Here is an 18,073-nt window from a genome sequence, read left to right on the forward strand (position 1 = left end):
CCCCCCCTGCCCACCGTTTCTCACACATGGCTTGGCCTCGCAACTCACGGCTGTTTTTCCAGTGCCAGGGCAGGGTCCACCCGCTCCCCCTCACTGTGCTCGGCCCCCGCCGGCTTCAGCATCTTGGGGGTCCAGCTCTTCTGGCGTAGGTGCTGCCGCAGCGTCTCCTCTTTGGGACGTTCTGAGCCCTCAAACTGGACTGGGAAGGATGAGATATGAGCCTCCAAAAGCCCTTCTAGGCCACTTCCACTTCTAATCCCCACCCTTAGCTCTGTCCCTATCCCCAGCCTTGGCACCTTCCCCAGCCCCAGTTCCGTCCCCTTCTCCATCCACGTACCTGTTCCCATCTGGTCCAACCCCATGAAAAGGGACATTTTCAGCTACATCTGGTTGCTCAGAGCCCCATCCAACTTGACCTTGCAAACATCTACCACCTTTCTGGGCAACCTGTGCCAGTGCCTCGCCACCCTCCAGCACAAAAACCTTCTTATATCTAATCTAAATTTCCCCTTATAGTTTAAAACCATCCCCTCTTGTCCTGCTAAAAAGTCTGTCCCCATCCCTGTCCCTGTTGTCATCCCCATTCCCATCCCATGCCTGTCCCCTACCTGACAATGCTTTGACAATCTGCTCCTTCTTCCACTCCCAGGGCTGCTCGTACTCTCCCGCTGGGCGCTCGTCGTTCTCGGGCAGACGCCCGTCACTGGCCCTCACCCTGCGCTCCGGGGTCCCCCCAGCCACCCCCTCCCCAGGCTCATAGGGGGTGTCGTAGAGCTGTGACCCCTTCCCTGCCACCTCCTTGACCCCCAGCCACTTGGCCGGCTCCAGTTTGGCACCCCCCTCCCCCGGCTCGCCAGGACCGTCCAGCAGCAGGATAGTTTTGACCAGGGGGTCCTTGGAGCCCCGACGACGGATTTCTGTGGGGAAGAGGGATGGTGGGTCAGGATGTGTCCCCTTAGACCCCCCCACTCCCAATACCAGCCCTTGGAGAGGGATGTGCACAGGAGACCCCATACTGGGAACGCCCCATTGGGAACCAGCTTGGGAGGAGCAGGAGCAGGAAGGGGCCCATCCTCATGGCGCCTGGTCTGCTGTCGCGGCCCTGGCGCCACAGGCACAGCCCCACAGTGGTGGGGCCAGCTGGGTCCTGCAGGGGCAGGATGCTACACCCCAGGCTGGAGCCTAGCCACGGGGGAGGCCACCCCGGGGGGCTCACCCCTCCTGGCCCCCTGCTTCTCCCCACGACACCAGTCTCCACCAAACAGCCTGGGCTGCCCCGCACGGAAAAAAACCATCAGCAGCAAATCTTTTATTTCCAGCTTCCGGCCCAGTCAGTTCCTGTTGTTGTGGCCAGCTGGATGGTCGCCACGCCGGCCCTGAGGGGTCACCATCTGGGGGGCATGACCACGGAGGAGTCTCAGGGGGGCGGTACCCTCACCCTGGGATGACTGGGGTCACTGAGAGTTTTGCGCTGGCCATACGCACCCATCAGGCGGTGGCAGCAGGTCATGGCAGCGGTCAAGGGGCCGGCGGGCACAGGTCAGTGTCCGGCCTTGCTCCCACTCCTTATCTGGCCCCACACAGCCACAGGAAGCAGCAAGCAGCTTTCCTGTTCCTGAAGCCTCCCGTGCCGGGTGGCTCCAAGGGCTGCTGTGCACTCCCGGCTGGGGAGTGGTACCAGCTGCGGTGCCGTGGCATAGCTCAACATGGCACATACCTGTGATCATCTGCTGGGCATCGTAGGGCTCCATGTACCCGTCATTCTCCCCCAGGCGCTCGGCGTCCCGTTGCTCCTTGGTGCGCTTGGCGTCGTAGGGGTCAGCATAGTCCTCCAGGATGACGACCTGATGAGGGGACAGGCACTGCTGGCCTCAGGGCAGGGGACCCAGAAGGGGTGTCAGGGATGCCACTGGCACAGAACTGGGAACAGGAGACTGGGGTCCCCAGGGGAGGATGGCGGCTCCGCTGGGGTAAATGGAGCCATGTCACAACCCCAGGAGGGTGCATCCAGTGGCACCTTTGGGTGGGGGCAGTGTCCATCCCTATGCACCTCAGCGGTGGGGAGGAGCCTGGAGGGAACTCTGGGACCCTTTTGTGTGACAGCAACGCCCCCTCCCCCCGCCCCCCATCTAGCTCCCAGTCCCCCAAAGGCTGTGCAGGGGTGAAAGTCTAGCTTCCCAGAAAAACTTTACATCAGTCTTTGTTCAACCAGCAGCCGAGCGCTGGGGTCAGGGTAGGATGGGACACATGGGACGTGGCGAGGGGGCCCGGCGACCCCTCTCACCCTTGCCCGGCTGATGAAGGGCAGTTGGGATGAAGGTAGCTTTGAAGGGATTTGAAAGCAGTGGAGCCGAGTGGGATGAAAGACCAGAGTTAGCGGGCTAATGAGTCAGAAGCCCAAAGCGGTTAAAGCTGCCACTGCCGCAGGCTCCCCACAGTGCGCCTCCCCCTCCCCCACCTCGGTCCCTGCCTTACCGTCTCTGTCTTGGGGGTCTTTCCCTTGTCCTGCTCGGGGGCAGGCGGGCCAGCGGGCAGGGGGCCAGGGTATCCCTTCCCATTCTTCTCGGGAGCCTCCACCTTGATGAGGCGGTTGATGTAGGCACCGCAGGTTTTGGGGGGTCCCTCCGGCGTGCCTCCCTCCGCTCGAGAATTCTTCCGCATCTTCCCAGTGGCGGCCTGGAGCAGACCCTGCAGGTTGTCCCGTGACAGCCGGCTGCCCCCTTCCTTGCCACCCCCTGCCGCCCGGCAGCCTCCAAGCTCAGCAGTTGAATTTTTGCGGCTCTTCCCGAGGCTCCCGCTGCCCGGCCGAGCCCTCTCCGAAACCGTCTTCAGGTTGGATGGGAACTCCTTGAACCACTTGGCCGCCATGGGACCCGGGAGCTGCAGGGTGCCGAAGCCCCCCCGGGGCTCGTCGACACCCCACGGCCGCCCCGCCGGCTCAGGGTCGGCTCAGCCGGGGGGCACTGGGCAGCCCGGTTGCCCCCAGCCCCGGAGACGGGATCCTCTGCGGCCGGGGGCCAGCCCGGGACGGGGGATGAGGGCCGGGGGGCCGGGGCCTTCGTAGGGGGCTCCAGGCGTCCTTCGCCCCCGCGGGGACAACCGGTGGGTCCCCAGGGGTGCCGGCTCCCGTGGCCCGGGGAAGGGACCTCGTCCCCTCGGGGGTCCCTCGCCCCTCGGAAGGGCTCCGGCGGGGGCCGGGCTCTCTGATCCAGCAATGGGTCGAGTAGGGGGTCTCGCCGGGCGTCGAGGGGGTCCGGCCGGGGCAGTCCTTGGGCCGCTCTGGGAGTCCCCTGTTGCCGGGGACGGGAGCGGGAGGGGTCTCTCCGTGCTCCGAAGGGTCCGGGCAGCCGGGGGATCCCGTCGCGGCTCCTCGACGGGGTCCGTCTCCGGGGGCGACGGGGCTTTGGCGAGGGGTCAGGCCGGCCCGGGGGGCCCCATGCGGCGGCGGCGGGACGGGTCGAGCCGGGCCGGGGCCGGAGGGGCCGGAGGGGGTGGTGGGGCCGGCGCTCCCCGCCCAGATCCGGAGGGGGCGGCCCCGGGGAACAGCGAGGGACCAGCCTGGCAGGCGGTCGCGGCCCCGGCGGACAGGAGGAGCCCTGGGAAGGCAGGGCAGCTTCGGTGGGGGGCCCGTCCCAAAGGGGCTGGGAGACCTTGGGACCCTGCCCGGCTGATGGCACAGGAACTGCACATGGAACCCACAGACGGACACTGCGTGCGGACCCCCGCACAGAGATCCCACAACACAGACTTCCGTGCGCGGGCCCCCCTGCACAGCCCCCGGGCGTGGACCCCATGGGTGGAGCCTGCGCATGGACTCAGTGGACCTTATGGGTGGAATTTATGGACTTTACGGATGAGATCTGAACGTGGGCGCTATGAATTAAGCCTGGGCGTGGATCCTATGGACCCTATGGATGAAGACTGTGCACAACCCCCTGTACAAGGACTCTGTGCACAGCCTCCCGTGCACAGCCTAACGGGTCACAAGCACAGCGCCAATGCACTCACTGCTGCCGCAGCCGCGGTTCACGCCACACCAGCCAAGATCTGTGCTGATACCTTGCCGGAAAAACCCAGCTGAGCCCAGCGGTTTGGCTTCCTGCCGGGCTGCACAGCGCCGGGGGGCACTTACCCGTGCCTTTGCAACAGCACGGAATGGGGAGGGGGTTTTGCAGGTAAAATTGCTCCCCAAGTCCCCAGGGTGGGAGTCTGGGATCAGGACACAGGCTCCTCTTCCTTGTAGGAGCCAGAAAACATCCCCACAGACCAGCTGCCTCCTCCCTGCCTTCTTCCCCCCTCCCCAGGGAGGCTTCTCTGTGAGGGATCACTGGGAGAACTGACCCCAACCAGCAACGTGCTGCCCAAATCCAGGTGCAGGGAGGTGCTTGGTGCTGGCACTGCATAGGAAGTGATGGCAGTTTCCTTGCTGGCGCTGCTGGGCAGGATGTGCCTCGCAGGGATGGGCTGGCACCCAAACTGCCAGTGGGGATCTCAGTAGGCTCTAGTTTTGCCTTCTCGAGCTCAAGGAAAACTCTGCTTCCCTTGGGTACCAGCTCCTTTTCTTTCCTTGGCAGACTTAAAGTCTCCCTCAGTCATTTACAGGGCCTCAACAGGACAGACACACAGGCAGCACCCTCTCAGTGGTTTGGTGCTGCGGCAGCGCAACCGGTGATTTGCCATCCATGCGTCTCCTCCTCCAAGTCTCCCCTACGCCCTTATCCTCTACCAGCTCCTGCAGGGAAAGGCTTTGGGACTACCTTTGGCAGCGGTGACAGATGGCACCACCATGCACCTGCTTCCCTGAGAAGACAAAACAAGCGCTGAGCCAGCACAGTGGTGACGAGCACCAAGCCCAGCTTGGAGTGGGACAGGCAGGTGCAAACAAACAGGACTGGCAGGCGCCTGCCAGACGCCAGCTCAGGCTGCTCCTGCCGTGCTTCCAGCCCCAGTGCCTGCCAGGTCAGCATTCCACTGACAGAGAGGGTCCTGCAGGGCCTTCTTCAGTTCTGCTCATCCCAGCCCAGAAAGCTGCCAGGATTTGAGAGCATGCACCCACGAGGTCTCCTAGCCAACTCAGCATACCCAATCCCAACCCAACGCTAGGCTCGGCAGAGTAGTCCGCACCTCACCAGAGAGAAACCCCCACAAATGTTTTACACCATCATTAAATCAGCTTAACACCCCACCCAGCAGGTTCCTGAGCTAAAGAGAAGAGCAGAGCTCCCCCCAGCCCCTGGTCCGGGGTGGAGAAGGAAACAGGGCAGAGCTGCTCAGCATCACAAACTCTCGGGTCCTTCAGCAAAGCACTTAAAAATAGTCCCCAGCTGATACCAGAGCCATTACTAATCCCCCTCCAACAGCATCTTTTTTATTTCCAAGGCTTCGAGCAGGACAGGGGACCAGCTGCTGAAGTAGATAATGGAGTTCTGAGGCCCTTTGATTTTCTAATAACTTTTATTCAAACACAGTGAATTAATACCCATGGTCCCAGCTTTGACACTAGTGCGTCAGCAATGCCCTCCAACTGAGGACACAGCTCAAGTTAGAGGAGCTCTGACACCCAAATCTCCTTCCAGCAGACTTAAGACAGAGCTGGGGGGATTCGAGGCAACAGGCCACAAATGCAGCAACACCATCCATGGAGGGCTGGAGCACCAAGGTGAGCAGGAACAAGAGTTTGAGGAGGGAAAGTAAAACAAACCACCATCGAATGAGGTGCTCGCTACCAGAGCAGGTCCTGGTCAGGAGCAGTGGTGGCCAGAGCAGTGCCTACACTCCCCTCCCCGCAGCAGTTTTTGCATCCACAGCACAGCAGGTACTGGGGTGAGGGGCTCAGACCCCACCCACAGCTAGTGGGGAGAAAGAGGACAAAGAGCTATAGCTCTGGGCTGGGCACAGTTGGGCCTCTGTTCATCTCGCTGCTGGGCAAGAGGAGAGAGAGAAGCTGGGGCGGGAGCTGGCAGTCCTGGGCTGTACCCACAACCTCTGCATGGCAGAGGACAGCCTCAGATCTCCCCCTCTGTGCTTTGAGTTGCAAGTTCGCAGTTTATGAAGAGATGGGTTTGGCCAAGGGGAGACAGGCTTTTCTTCTTCCAAGGCAGCTGCTCCAGCTGTTCCTGCAGGGCTTGAGCCCACCGTGGCTCCATCCATCTCCCCACCCTGGCACCAGGGCTGCAGCAGAGTTCTTAGGGCACAACCCACCCAGCAGCAGCTTGCAAAGAATGAGTTAGACCAGCATTCTCAAATTAACAAACTGTAATTTTTCTCCAAAGATACATTTTCCATACACATCCATCATACACTGTAACAAAAAAAAGCAGTGTACATGAAATAAGAAAATAAATTAAATCCATAGCATAGGTAAGGAGGACGCTCTAGACTGGAGTAGAGTCAAAAGTTTCCAGCGATACAAGAGGTTCGAGTTTGTTTTAACAAGAATGCCTGCTAGCATGGGCCCAGCAAGTGTTCTGGGGCAGTCCAACTCCTTAAACAGTTTTATTTAGAGTTTTGAACAGCCAGTATTGTCCCACAACAGGCAGAGCTATTACATCCTGGGAGAAAGCCAAGAGGCATCAGTAAGATCCAAGTAGAGCATCCAGAAGATAATCAGATTGGTCCTGCAGCATCGGCACTAGCCATCCTCCTTGGGTGGTGTGTACCAGCCTGGAATGAGGAGAGAGATCTGTGAGGGAGGAAGTTGCATGGGCAACGGGAATCTGTGCCTGGAAAAGCTGCTTTCCCACTTCCAAAAGGCCACGTCTCCCCGATTAGTGGAAAGCTTTCCCTCTGGGTTACTTCCTGACACCATGGACAATCACAGAATTGTTTAGGTTGGAAAAGACCTCTCAGATCAAGTCCAAGCATTCAGTGAGGTGCTGCCTCTAGTTACAGCCGCAGGAGCCCATCCCTGGGCATCAGGGAGGGCAGCAGCATGCTGCACCCACACTCTGCATTCCAACAGGTGCCCCTGCCTCCAGGTCACCTCTGCACTTGGAGCGGGATAAAACTCAAGCAGCTCGTCTGGGGAGCCCAAATGAGCAAGGGGAAACACAGGCCCCCATCCCTCAGCCCTTACCATTCTTCTCATGGATCTGAACCAGGGACTTGTAGGACTGCTGTGCTCTTGTCAGGCTGTACTGGTTCTGCAGTAGAAGGCAGAGAGATGATCAGTCCAGCAGGAACCTCGGGCAAGCCATCCCATAGCCAGAGCTGGCTGTGCCTCCGTCTGCCTCTCCCCTATCACCCACCTTTCTCTTGTACCAGCCAGGTCTTACTTACCTTATTGGCTCCGAATTGTACTCGTGCTTTCCCTTTCACCAGCGTCGCGCTGATCTGCATGATCACTGACTCGATGGAGTAGGCGCTGCTCCAGCCCTGGGAGAGCAACATGTGGTGAGGTCAGACCCACCCTGGGGGCTGTGCCCCTCAATGCAACCAAACAGCCTCCCCCAGCTGTGCCAAGCAAGGGCATAGTAGGATCCAGCAGGAATGTGGAGTGTGGCAGGTAGAGCAGCTCCCCCAGCCTCTGCAGGGACCAGTACCCACCTGTTTGGTGAGCAGCTCCATGCAGATGGCACCGCCACCCAGAACATACCTGGGGAAGGAATGAGACAAAATTACTGCAGAAATGGATGCAGCCACACCCACCCACTGCTCCAGAGGTGAAACATCTCTGATCAGATCTCAGATGGAAGAAATACACTAAAAAAAAATCCACCATCCCAGTCTCTGCTTCCCTACAGCAAACCCATATCAGGGAGGTCATGATGCTGGATAAAGCCAGTGAAAACTGTTGCAGGAAGCAGCTCTGCAGAGCAGAGAGAGGCAAATGGTTACTCACCCCCCTGACAGCACTGGGGACACAACCCTTACGAACGGTGGATCAAAAGGAAAGTTATCCTGGAATGCGAGAAGGGAAGCAAAGCTGTTGAGAAAGGTGTTCTTTGAAGCCTCACCCAGGCAGGTGCCTCTTGAGGAGGGGGAACCTTACTTTAAAGGAGAAGTTGAGGAGGATGAAATCTGTTCCTTCTTTCTCTTTGAGGATCTGGAGATCGTTGTGCAAAGCGCTGTCCTCGTCAACCCTGCGGCAGGAACACCCCAGAGAGTCAGTCAGGGCCAGACACCTCAGGCCAGTCGTGCTGTCAGCTCACCCCAGAGCCGCCGTACCTGCACTGCCAGGCAGCCTCACGGGCCCCAGGCCCTCACCGAGGGCAGTGCCAGCACGGGCTGCTGGCATTCTGCTCCTGCTTTGCAGAGAAGACCATCACACCCCTTTTGCATGCTGCCAGCTTAAAAATAAAGACTGCCTGGCCCAAGGAAAAGGCAGCACTGGTGTCTGGAGAGTGTGAAAGCTCGGGGTTTGCCTGATGCACCTCTTTCCGGACTCTAGGAACAGCAGAGACTTGCAAGCCCTCACATTATCTCATCTTTCCCTGGAGGTATCAGCCCCCTTCTGACATGGAGACAGCAAGCCAGTTGCCTGAGAGAGGCTAACCCAAGAACTGCTGGGTGCTGCCCTGTCCTGCTCACGTCCCCTCTGTTCACAGGGACCTTCTGATCCCACCACCAAGACCCACCATAACTACACAATCCCAAGCTGGGCCACCTACTTCAGGAGTTTGACGTTCCAATCGTACAGGCTGTCATTCACTAGTTCAACTGCATAGTATCCTGTAAGAAGAACAGAGGTGGGTCACTGCAGGGGAAAACCGAGAGGGGGTCGAGGGGTCACTCAGATTTCAAATCCCCTGGACCCTGCAGCACTACCTCACTTGGGCAGTGCCTCCATGAAAAGCAGCACTTATCCAGGACAGTCCTGAGGGCAGCAGTTTCTTTCCCTGAGTCCCTGGGCTCGGAAAAGGGACTGGAGCACCATCCCACTCAAAGCCAGATAATCCTCCAACCCACAGCATGCTCCTCACTTCCACCCAGCAATGGTAGAGAACAGAGAGGGCAACAGAGAGGTTTTGCTCACTCTTGACAAAGCCACAGCCACCAAAGGCCAGAGACCTCCCCCCAGCTGAGCAGAACAGCTCCCAGGTCCATTAGGTGCCCCCAGAACGAGGAGGAACTCTCCTCCCTGGAGGTCCCCGCAGCACTCACCGCCCTTGAAACTTGGTGATCGGTAAATATCCCTGAGCTCCTTCATTAGCCGGTCGGTGGCCTGCACAGACCCAGACACTGCACCCTGCGAGGGAGGGGAGGGGGGAAGTTGCACTGTTATGCTGCACCCACCATGGCCATTGCTCTACGAGGTCAACACCTGAGCTACAACCCTGTCCAGCCTCTGTAGCAGACCAGTCTGCCCCTCACTTCTCAGTCCATCCCTTGCTCCAAATACGCCACCCCAGGCAGCACAGTTGCAGCAGAAATGCCTTCGTGTGCTCTCTACTGTTTAAAAATCTCAGCCCAGAGGTACAAAAGCAAAATCCAAGAGCTGCCTCTAGAGCCTGCAGCTTCTGGAGGCAGAGGGGATGCCCAAATCTCACCACAGGAGGGCCACCCCCCGTAGCACCAACGACTTGGGGGCACCCTCTGGGAGTTGCAGAGACAGATCACAGACTTCTCTGCTTCAGCCCCACCAGTTCTTGAGAGCCACTGTTGTACCTTTGGCTGGGGATGGTCCCTGATTTAGGGCTGAAGGGCTGGCAGGTGTCTCAGTCGCTCTTGCCCTTGAGTCCCTCTGCTCCCCCAACCCGCCTGCCTGCCAGGCGACACGTACATTTAAGTAATCTTGCCTCTGGTTCTTTTTTATTTTCTCTAAAATGGCCAGGTTTTCCTTCCCAATGCCTTCATCCTCCATCTTCCTCCCATCTGCTGGCTCCTCCTCTTTCATCTCATAGTGGTCCAAGTCCTCAGTGTCCTGGGAAGGGAAGAGGAGACCTCAAAGAGATGTGCCTTGGCTCCTCCCTGCTCTGAGTACAGAGCTGCCCTGACCCAGCAAGGATTCCTAGTGCAACTCTTTCACCCCGGGAAGCCCCCAGTCCTGACCTGAGGCACAAACAGAATGGAACACACAAGGCCTGGACACTGCACTAGGTTCATGCAAGCTCAATAAGAGCTGTTCTTCCCTCAACAAGAGGGGACATTTCAGTGTGTCTGGGGACTCTTTGCAGATCAGCTCAGCACACCCCCAATGTGGTACCTGACCCTGGCAGAGCCTCTGCCCCTTACACCTTCCCACACCACCACTCATCAATGGCAGAACTTGATGTGAATAACCAGTAAAAACCAGTTGCAGCCATTTGGGCCCACTGCAGAGATCTCTACCCATGCACACGGTGTTCAGCTGCCTGGAAATGGCTGTGGGAATAATGCACAGCTTCAGCACTGGCACTAAATCCTCAGAACAAGTGTTTATTCCGGCCTCTCCAGGCTGCCCATAGCTATTCTAGTTGAGCAGCATTTTTGGAAGGGCTTTGACATTTTTAGACTGTCACACAGGAGAACGGATCCTCCTAGAAAATCCTTCAAGTGGATTAACCTGCATAATGAATCTCTGTGCCAGGGAGCAGCTCTGCTGCTCCACACAGCCCAACAAATCCTACCGCTCAGCACAAAACCTTTGCTCTACATGAGAGTGTTCCCCCTCCACAATGACACCTGGCATTAGCAGAAGGCATGAGGGGGAATGCTCAGCTCCTGGGGATTTATTTTCCAGCCCACAGGAGCATGAGGCCTCATACAGCACTGATTTATCACGAAGTGGCAGATCTGCAGACCCCTGAGCTTATGTTGGTGCCAGTTTAACCCTTCTCCTTTTCCCCTGGCAAAGCCTAGCCCGGATTTAGCAATCAATTAACTTTGCTAAACCCCTCCCAAACTGCTGGGTGCTGCTGCTCAGTGACCTGCCTCCAGGCTCCACAGCACTGCTGACTCAGTGCCCGTGCTGCTCACACCCCAGAGGAGTGTGTGAGGCATCGCTAAACGTCACCATGGAGATTCAAGATTATTCCACCCACTTCTAGAGCTCTCTAAACTGCAAACCAAACAACCAGAGCCTATGGGTTCTGCAGCACGATGCCCCCAGCCTGCAGTGAAGGGTGGCTGCCTCTGCTGCTCCCAGCAATCAGCTCACTGGTTCACTCAGCCCCCTGTGGGAGTCCCATTTGCACGGTGACTCCCCTGTCAGCAACAGCAACCTGGAAATCCCATCTCTCCTGAGGGAATTTCAGACTCTGGAGAACAGCAAATATTGTCCAAGCAGCTCTGCTCACAGTTCACCCACATGCCTCTGGAGGATACAGCTGTGCCGCTTGGCTTCTGCACTCCCCTGGGGTTTGTGAACAGGTGGCTCCCAGATGTGGCTCAGTATCAAAACGCTGAGAACTATCCAGCCTCTAAATCAAACTTCCCTGCCTGCACTCCAGGAGCTCCTCCCAGGCACTGGCCCTGTGCCTTCACACCTCTCAGCACCTCCCTGTGCTCAGCCCTCCGGCGTATCTCCTCCTACAGCAAGGGGGCACTTACCTCTGGCATCTCCTCATCTTCCTCTTCAGAGGACACCTCTTCCTGTGTGCTCTGTGAGGACAGGACAGAGATGGCACGGTCAGCATCCCGGGGCAATACCCCAGGTGCTTCCAAGGTGAGGTCAAACAGGGCTGTACAGGCTGAACCAAATTAAAAGCAAAGTGGAACCAAGAGCCTTTACAGGAAACAGCCCTAAGGCTCAGTGGAGCTGGCTGGCATCACCCAGGACAGAAATCCAACCCCTCACTCGTGTTCCTCCTCTGGTAACCCCCAGAAGCATCCAATGCATACTCCAGGGACCTGGTTTGCTGAGCTTTGGGAGCCTCCTCCCGAGCCAACTCACTTGTTCTGCCGGCAGAGGCTGGTCCAGCATTTCAACATCTGGGTGTTGGGGGAGGTTGTAGAGTTTGCAGAGGTCAGAGATTATTCTCTTCAGGTGCTGCAGCAGCTGTTGGGAGAGCCGAGAGGGTCAGGGAGGTGCAGGGGCCCCCTCACCAAACTGAGCCCCAGCGCTGCAGTGAATGAGGGAAGGCCCCGGGGCTGCTCCTTCCTGCTCGGAGCAGCAAAACCCCACCCCAGCACCAAACAAAGCCAGAGCTGCTCATCTCAAATTTCTGGAGAGCAGTCACACCCCCATCTCGGGTGACAGAGGACACACGAGCAGGGATTTACCCCCCATGAGCAGCCAGCCCCCCCTTCCCCCTCCCAAGGCAGCGGCGCCTCACCAGCGTGTTTCCTTTCCTGACTTCCACCAGCCTCTCCAGGATAGCTGCCAGGTTGGGATCGTCCGACTCCACAGACCAGATCGGGGGCACAGCTGGATAAGACTCCTGGAAGGAGGAGAAGGAGTGTTGGTGGTAGGGAGGCCATGGCAGAGACAAAGCTGGGCTGGGTGGGGGCTGCAGCCCCACAAACCAGAGACCAGGCCACAGGTGATATCCCCCCTCTAGGATAATCCCGGAGGCTGAGGGCAGAGCATACCCTAGGGCTGAGGGCAGAGCAAAGCCCTGCTCTGACCGTGCTCGGCTAGCTCTGTTCCCATTCCCCCAGCCCGAGGTGGTAGCATTTTGGACCCCCAGTGGTCGCGGGGCCATCGATGCTTGAAGCAGGACACCGAGAGCATCCCGGGCTGCCCAGGGGCCCCTCCTCTCGCAGCTCTACCCCAGCGGCTGCGGGAGAAGAGCCCGGCAGCACCTTTAACACGGAGCAGAGCCTCCGGCAGCGCTCCCGATCCGCCCCTCTGGAAAATCTCGGACACAGACTCTGCGCCGGGTGCTTCCTAGGCTCTGCTGCTCCTCACACAGAGCCCCCAAACAGCTGTAACCTGTGACACAGGAGGGGATCCGCAACCCAGAATCCCTAAAAGCCCAGTGAGGAGGAGCCAGAGCGGGCGGGAGGAGCCGCGGGTGCCCCTTCTCCAGGCGGGTCAGGGCCCCCCCGGGGGAACCCCCAAAACAAAACCGAGGGAGGCAGAGAGAACGAGGGCACAGCCCCCGCGGCGGAGGGGGAGCCGCCCGGGCCGGGGCAGCCCCCGCGGTAACCTCGCAGCCCCCGGGCCCTTCGTCCCCCCGGGGCCTCACCGTGATGTTGCAGTGGATACGGACCGGCCCCGGCGGCGGCCCCCGGGAGGCGGAGGCGCCGGCGCGGGCTCCGGCCCCTGGTACGAACTCGCAGCTGATCTCGTCCGGGCAGGCGCTGCCGATGCGGAACCGCTCGTGGCCGCGGTGGAAGATGGACTCGAGCAGCCGCAACTCCCGCCTCAGGAGCCGCCCGGCGGGGGCCGCCGCCACCTCGGCGCCGCTCCGCCCGGGACCCCCCGCCGCCGCCTGCGCCCCCGCCGCCTCCTCCGGCCCCGCCCGCTGCATCTTCCCATGGAGGGACCCGCTCCAGCCGCCGCCGCCGCCGCAGCCCCGGAGCCGGCCCAAGATGGCGGCGGGACGGCCCCGCTCCCGGAAGTGCCGCTGCCGGAACGGGCGGGGCCGAGCCCGCCGGAAGCGCCGTGAGACGGGAACGGAAGTGACGGACCGGGAGCAGCCGGGGAGCGGGGAAGGGGGCGGGGCCAGTGGGGAGCCCCACCTCCACCCGGGAGGGGTCACGTGGGGGCACCGGGGGGGACCGGGCTGAGCCCAGGGGACACCGGGGGGGCCGGAGAGGAGTGGGGGGGACCGGGGCACAGTGGGGACCGGGGGGGCCAGGAGGGACCAGGGGGACCGAGGGGACCAGGACATAGGGGAGGACCGGAAGAGACCGGGGCGCACCGGGGGGAACCGAGACGACCAGGGGGCAACGGGGCATAGGGAGGCAGCAGGCACAGGGGGTCTCTGAAGCCCGGAGGAGTCCTGGTGCCTGGGCCCCCCCTCCCGGTGGGTCCCAGGGGGACTCCGGTCTCAGGATCCGCCCGCGGGTTCTTCCCCTGCTCCCCCCGCCCTCGGTTCCCCGCCCGCTGCAGGGACCCCGCTGGAGCAGCCCGGACCCTCCGCCGCGTCCCGGGGGCGGAGGGGGGCGGCCCCGGGGCCGGTGACGGCGGCGGTGACGACGGCGGAGCGGGGAGCGCGGGGCGGCCCCGGCGCAGCGCCCGGCACCGCCTCCCGCTCGGGGCCGCCCCGCCCGGGCCGCCGCCGGCTCCAGCACCGCGGACAGCGGCCGGTCAGCACCGCGGACAGCGCCAGGCACCGGCGGCGGCATCGGGGCCGCCCCCATGGCGCTGCTCCGCGTCCTCTGCCTGCTCGCCGCGCTCAGACGTGAGTGCCGGGGGTCGGGGGGGGCTTGGACACCGGCACAGGACCGGGCCGGGCCCGGGGGCTGCGCTTGTTGCACGGGACCGCTCGGCACAGACCCGGTACAGACCCGGTACCGGCCTCGGTGCCGCTGGCACTCTCCGACCCCCTCGGGGCTCTGCGGGGCCTCGCCGGGGGTGGGCAGGGACGGGCAGGGACGGGGGAGGGGGTGTCATGGACGGGCAGGGACAGGAGGGACAGGCAAGGGAGGCCAGAGGGGAGCCCCCAGCCCTGCCCAGATTTCCCTCCAAGCTGCTCGTCCCCAGGCACTGCCGTCCCTTGGGCCCCTCCTCCGTCCCTCCCCGTCCCTCCCCACTCCTTGTCCGGCGATGACACCCGCGCCCTCTCACCCCACCACCCCGAGCCCCGGGCCGGGCACAGGCTCTGTCTCCGGCCCCTGTGCCGGGCGCTCACGCTGTGCCCCACCCAGGGAGCCTGGGCACGGACACGGAGGAGCGGCTGGTGGAGTATCTGCTGGACCCTGCGCGGTACAACAAATTGATCCGGCCGGCAACCAACGGCTCCGAGCTGGTGACCGTGCAGCTCATGGTGTCGCTGGCGCAGCTCATCAGCGTGGTGAGTTGACCAGGGCTCTGCTACCCCACCTGCTGGGGAGGAGAGGGGGCCCTGAACCCTCCCAGCACCCCAAGTGACTGCCCCCCCCTCTCTCTGCAGCACGAGCGGGAGCAGATCATGACCACGAACGTCTGGCTGACCCAGGTGGGCACCCTGGACTTTGCTGTGGCCCTGGGATCCCCCCCCGCATCCTGTCCTGGGCCCCCCTGCACTGGGACGCCCAGTGTCTACCCTGACCCAAGACTTCCCATCCCCCTGCCCACCCCTGTCACGGGGACCCCCAGTATACCCTGTGTGGGACCCTAATGCTCACTCTGCCCTGCCCCAGCCCCCCATACCTCCTGTGTTGGGCCCTCATGTCCCCTCTGCCCTGTCCCCCCCTCCACCCTGTGGCCGGGCTGGGCTGATGGCCCCTGTCCCCAGGAGTGGGAGGACTATCGCCTCACTTGGAAGCCAGAGGACTTTGACAACATGAAGAAGGTCCGCCTGCCCTCCAAGCACATCTGGCTGCCTGATGTGGTGCTCTACAACAAGTAGGTGGTTTTTGGGGGAGGCTGTGCATGCCCTGACCCCACGCAGGGCCAGGGGCTATGTCAGGCTGGACACCCCCAGGACTGACAGCACATCTCTCTGCCCCAGTGCTGATGGGATGTATGAGGTGTCCTTCTACTCGAACGCCGTGATCTCCTACGACGGCAGCATCTTCTGGTTGCCACCCGCCATCTACAAGAGCGCCTGCAAGATCGAGGTGAAGCATTTCCCCTTCGACCAGCAGAACTGCACCATGAAGTTCCGCTCCTGGACCTATGACCGTACTGAGATCGACCTGGTACTGAAGAGCGAGGTGGCCAGCCTGGATGACTTCACGCCCAGTGGCGAGTGGGACATTGTGGCGCTGCCAGGGCGGCGCAACGAGAACCCTGAAGACTCCACCTACGTGGACATCACCTACGATTTCATCATCCGTCGCAAGCCGCTCTTCTACACGATCAACCTCATCATCCCCTGTATCCTCATCACCTCCCTGGCCATCCTTGTCTTTTACCTCCCGTCCGACTGCGGGGAGAAGATGACGCTCTGCATCTCCGTCCTGCTTGCCCTCACTGTCTTCCTCCTGCTCATCTCCAAGATCGTGCCACCCACCTCGCTGGACGTGCCGCTGGTGGGCAAGTACCTCATGTTCACCATGGTGCTGGTGACCTTCTCCATTGTCACCAGCGTCTGCGTCCTCAACGTGCACCACCGCTCACCCACCACGCACACCATGCCACCCTGGGTCCGCACCCTCTTCCTCCACAAGCTCCCGGTGCTGCTCTTCATGAAGCAGCCGCGGCAGAACTGCGCCCGCCAGCGCCTGCGCCAGCGCCGACACACCCAGGAGCGCGCAGCCGCCACCACCCTCTTCCTCCATGCTGGCACCCGCACCTGCGCCTGCTACGCCAACCCTGGCACTGCCAAGGCCGAGGGGCTCAACGGCTACCGGGAGCGGCAGGGGCAGGCACCGGCCCCCACACCCGGCTGCAGCTGTGGGCTGGAGGAGGCGGTGGACGGCGTGCGCTTCATTGCTGACCACATGCGCAGCGAGGATGATGACCAGAGCGTAAGTCAGGGGATGCACCTGGAGATGGGCAGGGCTCAGGGTAGGTGGGCAGAGTGATGAGGTGCAGACAGAGCTGTGGGGTGCAGGCAGGGCCGTGGGGTGGAGAATGTGTGCTGGCTCGTGGCTGCTCCATGGGAAGGGATGTGCACAAGCACCAAGTGGGTCCCTGCCTAGATGTATCACAGCCTCTGCCTGAGCAGAGCGTCCTATGCTGGTCTCCGACCCACCACTGCAGCCCCAGATTGAAGCAGCTGCTCTAGAGAACCTGGAGGGTGCCAGGAGGCCTGGCCCTGTATGGTACTGTGCAGTTGCAGATCTTGGCAGAGTCCCCGTCCCGACTCTGCTCACTGGGGAGATGAGATTCCTGGGCTCAGCAGTGCTGGTGGCAGTGGGGGGAACAAGCCCCATGGGGCCCAGAGCAGGCTTGCAGGCAGCCCGGGGAGCTGCATTGCCAAGGGAGCAGACTTGGGGCTCTGAGAGCTGCCAAACTCCCAGTCCAGGCAGTGACGGGTGATGCCCAAGGTCCAGCCTGATCTGGCCTTTCTCCCGGTCCTGCGCAGGTGAGCGAGGACTGGAAGTACGTGGCCATGGTCATCGACCGTCTCTTCTTGTGGATCTTCGTCTTCGTCTGTGTCTTTGGCACCATTGGCATGTTCCTCCAGCCCCTCTTCCAGAACTACGCCACCAACTCCCTGCTGCAGCTTGGCCAGGGCACCCCCACCTCCAAATAGCGCGGGGAACGGCCGGTCCCAGGGCCAGAGGGCCGGGTGCTGGGCTCAGGCAGCCCCTGCAAACCAATAAATACTCACAAAGGACAGGGGTGGTGCCATCTGGTGTCATTTCATACAGTTCTGCGCTCTGTGGGCCAGAGGGAGCAGGATGCACTCAGGGTCAGGGGGCCTCTGGCTGCCCATGACTGATGTAAGAGGACAGGGAGAAATTGGCTCTGGAAGAGGAAAATCCCAGTTGCCAAGGGAGGGAGCTCCATGGGGACATGCCCAGTGCTTTCCTCTGCTCCTAGGAGCACCAGCCGCTCCCTGTACCTCACCCTGCCAGGCCATGCAGAGCCAGAGCCCCAGCGGGCAGCCCTTGGCCCCTGCCTGGCCCTGCCAACCCCTGTGCCATTCCTGGGACTCCCAGGAGCCTGGCAGAGCCTCAGTGACAGGGAAGGAACACAGGCACAGGGAGGGGGATGGAGCTGCTCAGCCTTGGTTCCTCGAGGTGAGCACATGGACCAAGCAGGAGGAGGCTATTTTTAGGTTCTACCTGCAGGCAGGGCCAGGGCAGTGAGTGCCAGGGGCTGCTCCAGCTCTGCCACTGTCCTCTGCTCCACTCCAGGCTCAATGCTCTGGAGCCAAGAGCAGATACAAGATGCAAGGAAAGGGAAAATACAATTAATCAACACAAGCTGGGAGCTGTTGGCAGCTGGGCCCTGCCGTGGGTCACTGGGCTGGCGGCTGTGGCTGGGCCGGCAGCGCTCCCTGCGCTCCCCTGGCTGGCGGGAATTGGCCTCATCAGGGAAAACTGAAATGGAGTGTTTGCTATAAATACCACTAATCCCTGTGGCTGGGGGGAGCAGGGCTGGCAGGGCCTGGCAGCACACAGGGCCGGGGAAAGCTGCACGCTAGAAATTAATTTAAATCCCAGCACT

The 18,073-nt window shown here is 61.2% G+C and overlaps 3 protein-coding genes across 3 annotated transcripts; 1 reads left to right on the forward strand and 2 right to left on the reverse strand.

The window, feature by feature from the left end:
* Positions 1 to 44: 44 nt before the first annotated feature.
* Positions 45 to 3,425, reverse strand: SHE (Src homology 2 domain containing E). Its single transcript, XM_027667747.1, has 4 exons — positions 2,476 to 3,425; positions 1,718 to 1,844; positions 609 to 917; positions 45 to 199 (listed from the first exon to the last, which is right to left on the reverse strand). Exons 1-4 carry the CDS (start codon positions 2,866 to 2,868, stop codon positions 45 to 47), a joined length of 984 nt encoding a protein of 327 aa, XP_027523548.1. The 5' UTR covers positions 2,869 to 3,425.
* A 2,815-nt stretch (positions 3,426 to 6,240) lies between these two features.
* Positions 6,241 to 13,419, reverse strand: UBE2Q1 (ubiquitin conjugating enzyme E2 Q1). The gene is made up of 13 exons (XM_027667757.1): positions 13,050 to 13,419; positions 12,195 to 12,299; positions 11,813 to 11,917; positions 11,470 to 11,520; positions 9,722 to 9,862; positions 9,103 to 9,187; positions 8,610 to 8,670; positions 7,991 to 8,081; positions 7,841 to 7,899; positions 7,546 to 7,594; positions 7,279 to 7,374; positions 7,076 to 7,142; positions 6,241 to 6,663 (listed from the first exon to the last, which is right to left on the reverse strand). The coding sequence occupies exons 1-13, from the start codon at positions 13,332 to 13,334 to the stop codon at positions 6,632 to 6,634; spliced, it is 1,227 nt and encodes a 408-aa protein (XP_027523558.1). The 5' UTR covers positions 13,335 to 13,419; the 3' UTR covers positions 6,241 to 6,631.
* Positions 13,420 to 14,058: 639 nt separating this feature from the next.
* Positions 14,059 to 17,239, forward strand: CHRNB2 (cholinergic receptor nicotinic beta 2 subunit). The gene is made up of 6 exons (XM_027667755.1): positions 14,059 to 14,210; positions 14,677 to 14,822; positions 14,922 to 14,966; positions 15,246 to 15,355; positions 15,462 to 16,422; positions 16,983 to 17,239. The coding sequence occupies exons 1-6, from the start codon at positions 14,168 to 14,170 to the stop codon at positions 17,151 to 17,153; spliced, it is 1,476 nt and encodes a 491-aa protein (XP_027523556.1). The 5' UTR covers positions 14,059 to 14,167; the 3' UTR covers positions 17,154 to 17,239.
* The last annotated feature ends 834 nt before the right edge of the window (positions 17,240 to 18,073 follow it).

This window comes from Corapipo altera, unplaced genomic scaffold, assembly GCF_003945725.1.
Source record: "Corapipo altera isolate COAL_440 unplaced genomic scaffold, ASM394572v1 106, whole genome shotgun sequence".
In the NCBI taxonomy this organism is placed as follows: domain Eukaryota; kingdom Metazoa; phylum Chordata; class Aves; order Passeriformes; family Pipridae; genus Corapipo; species Corapipo altera.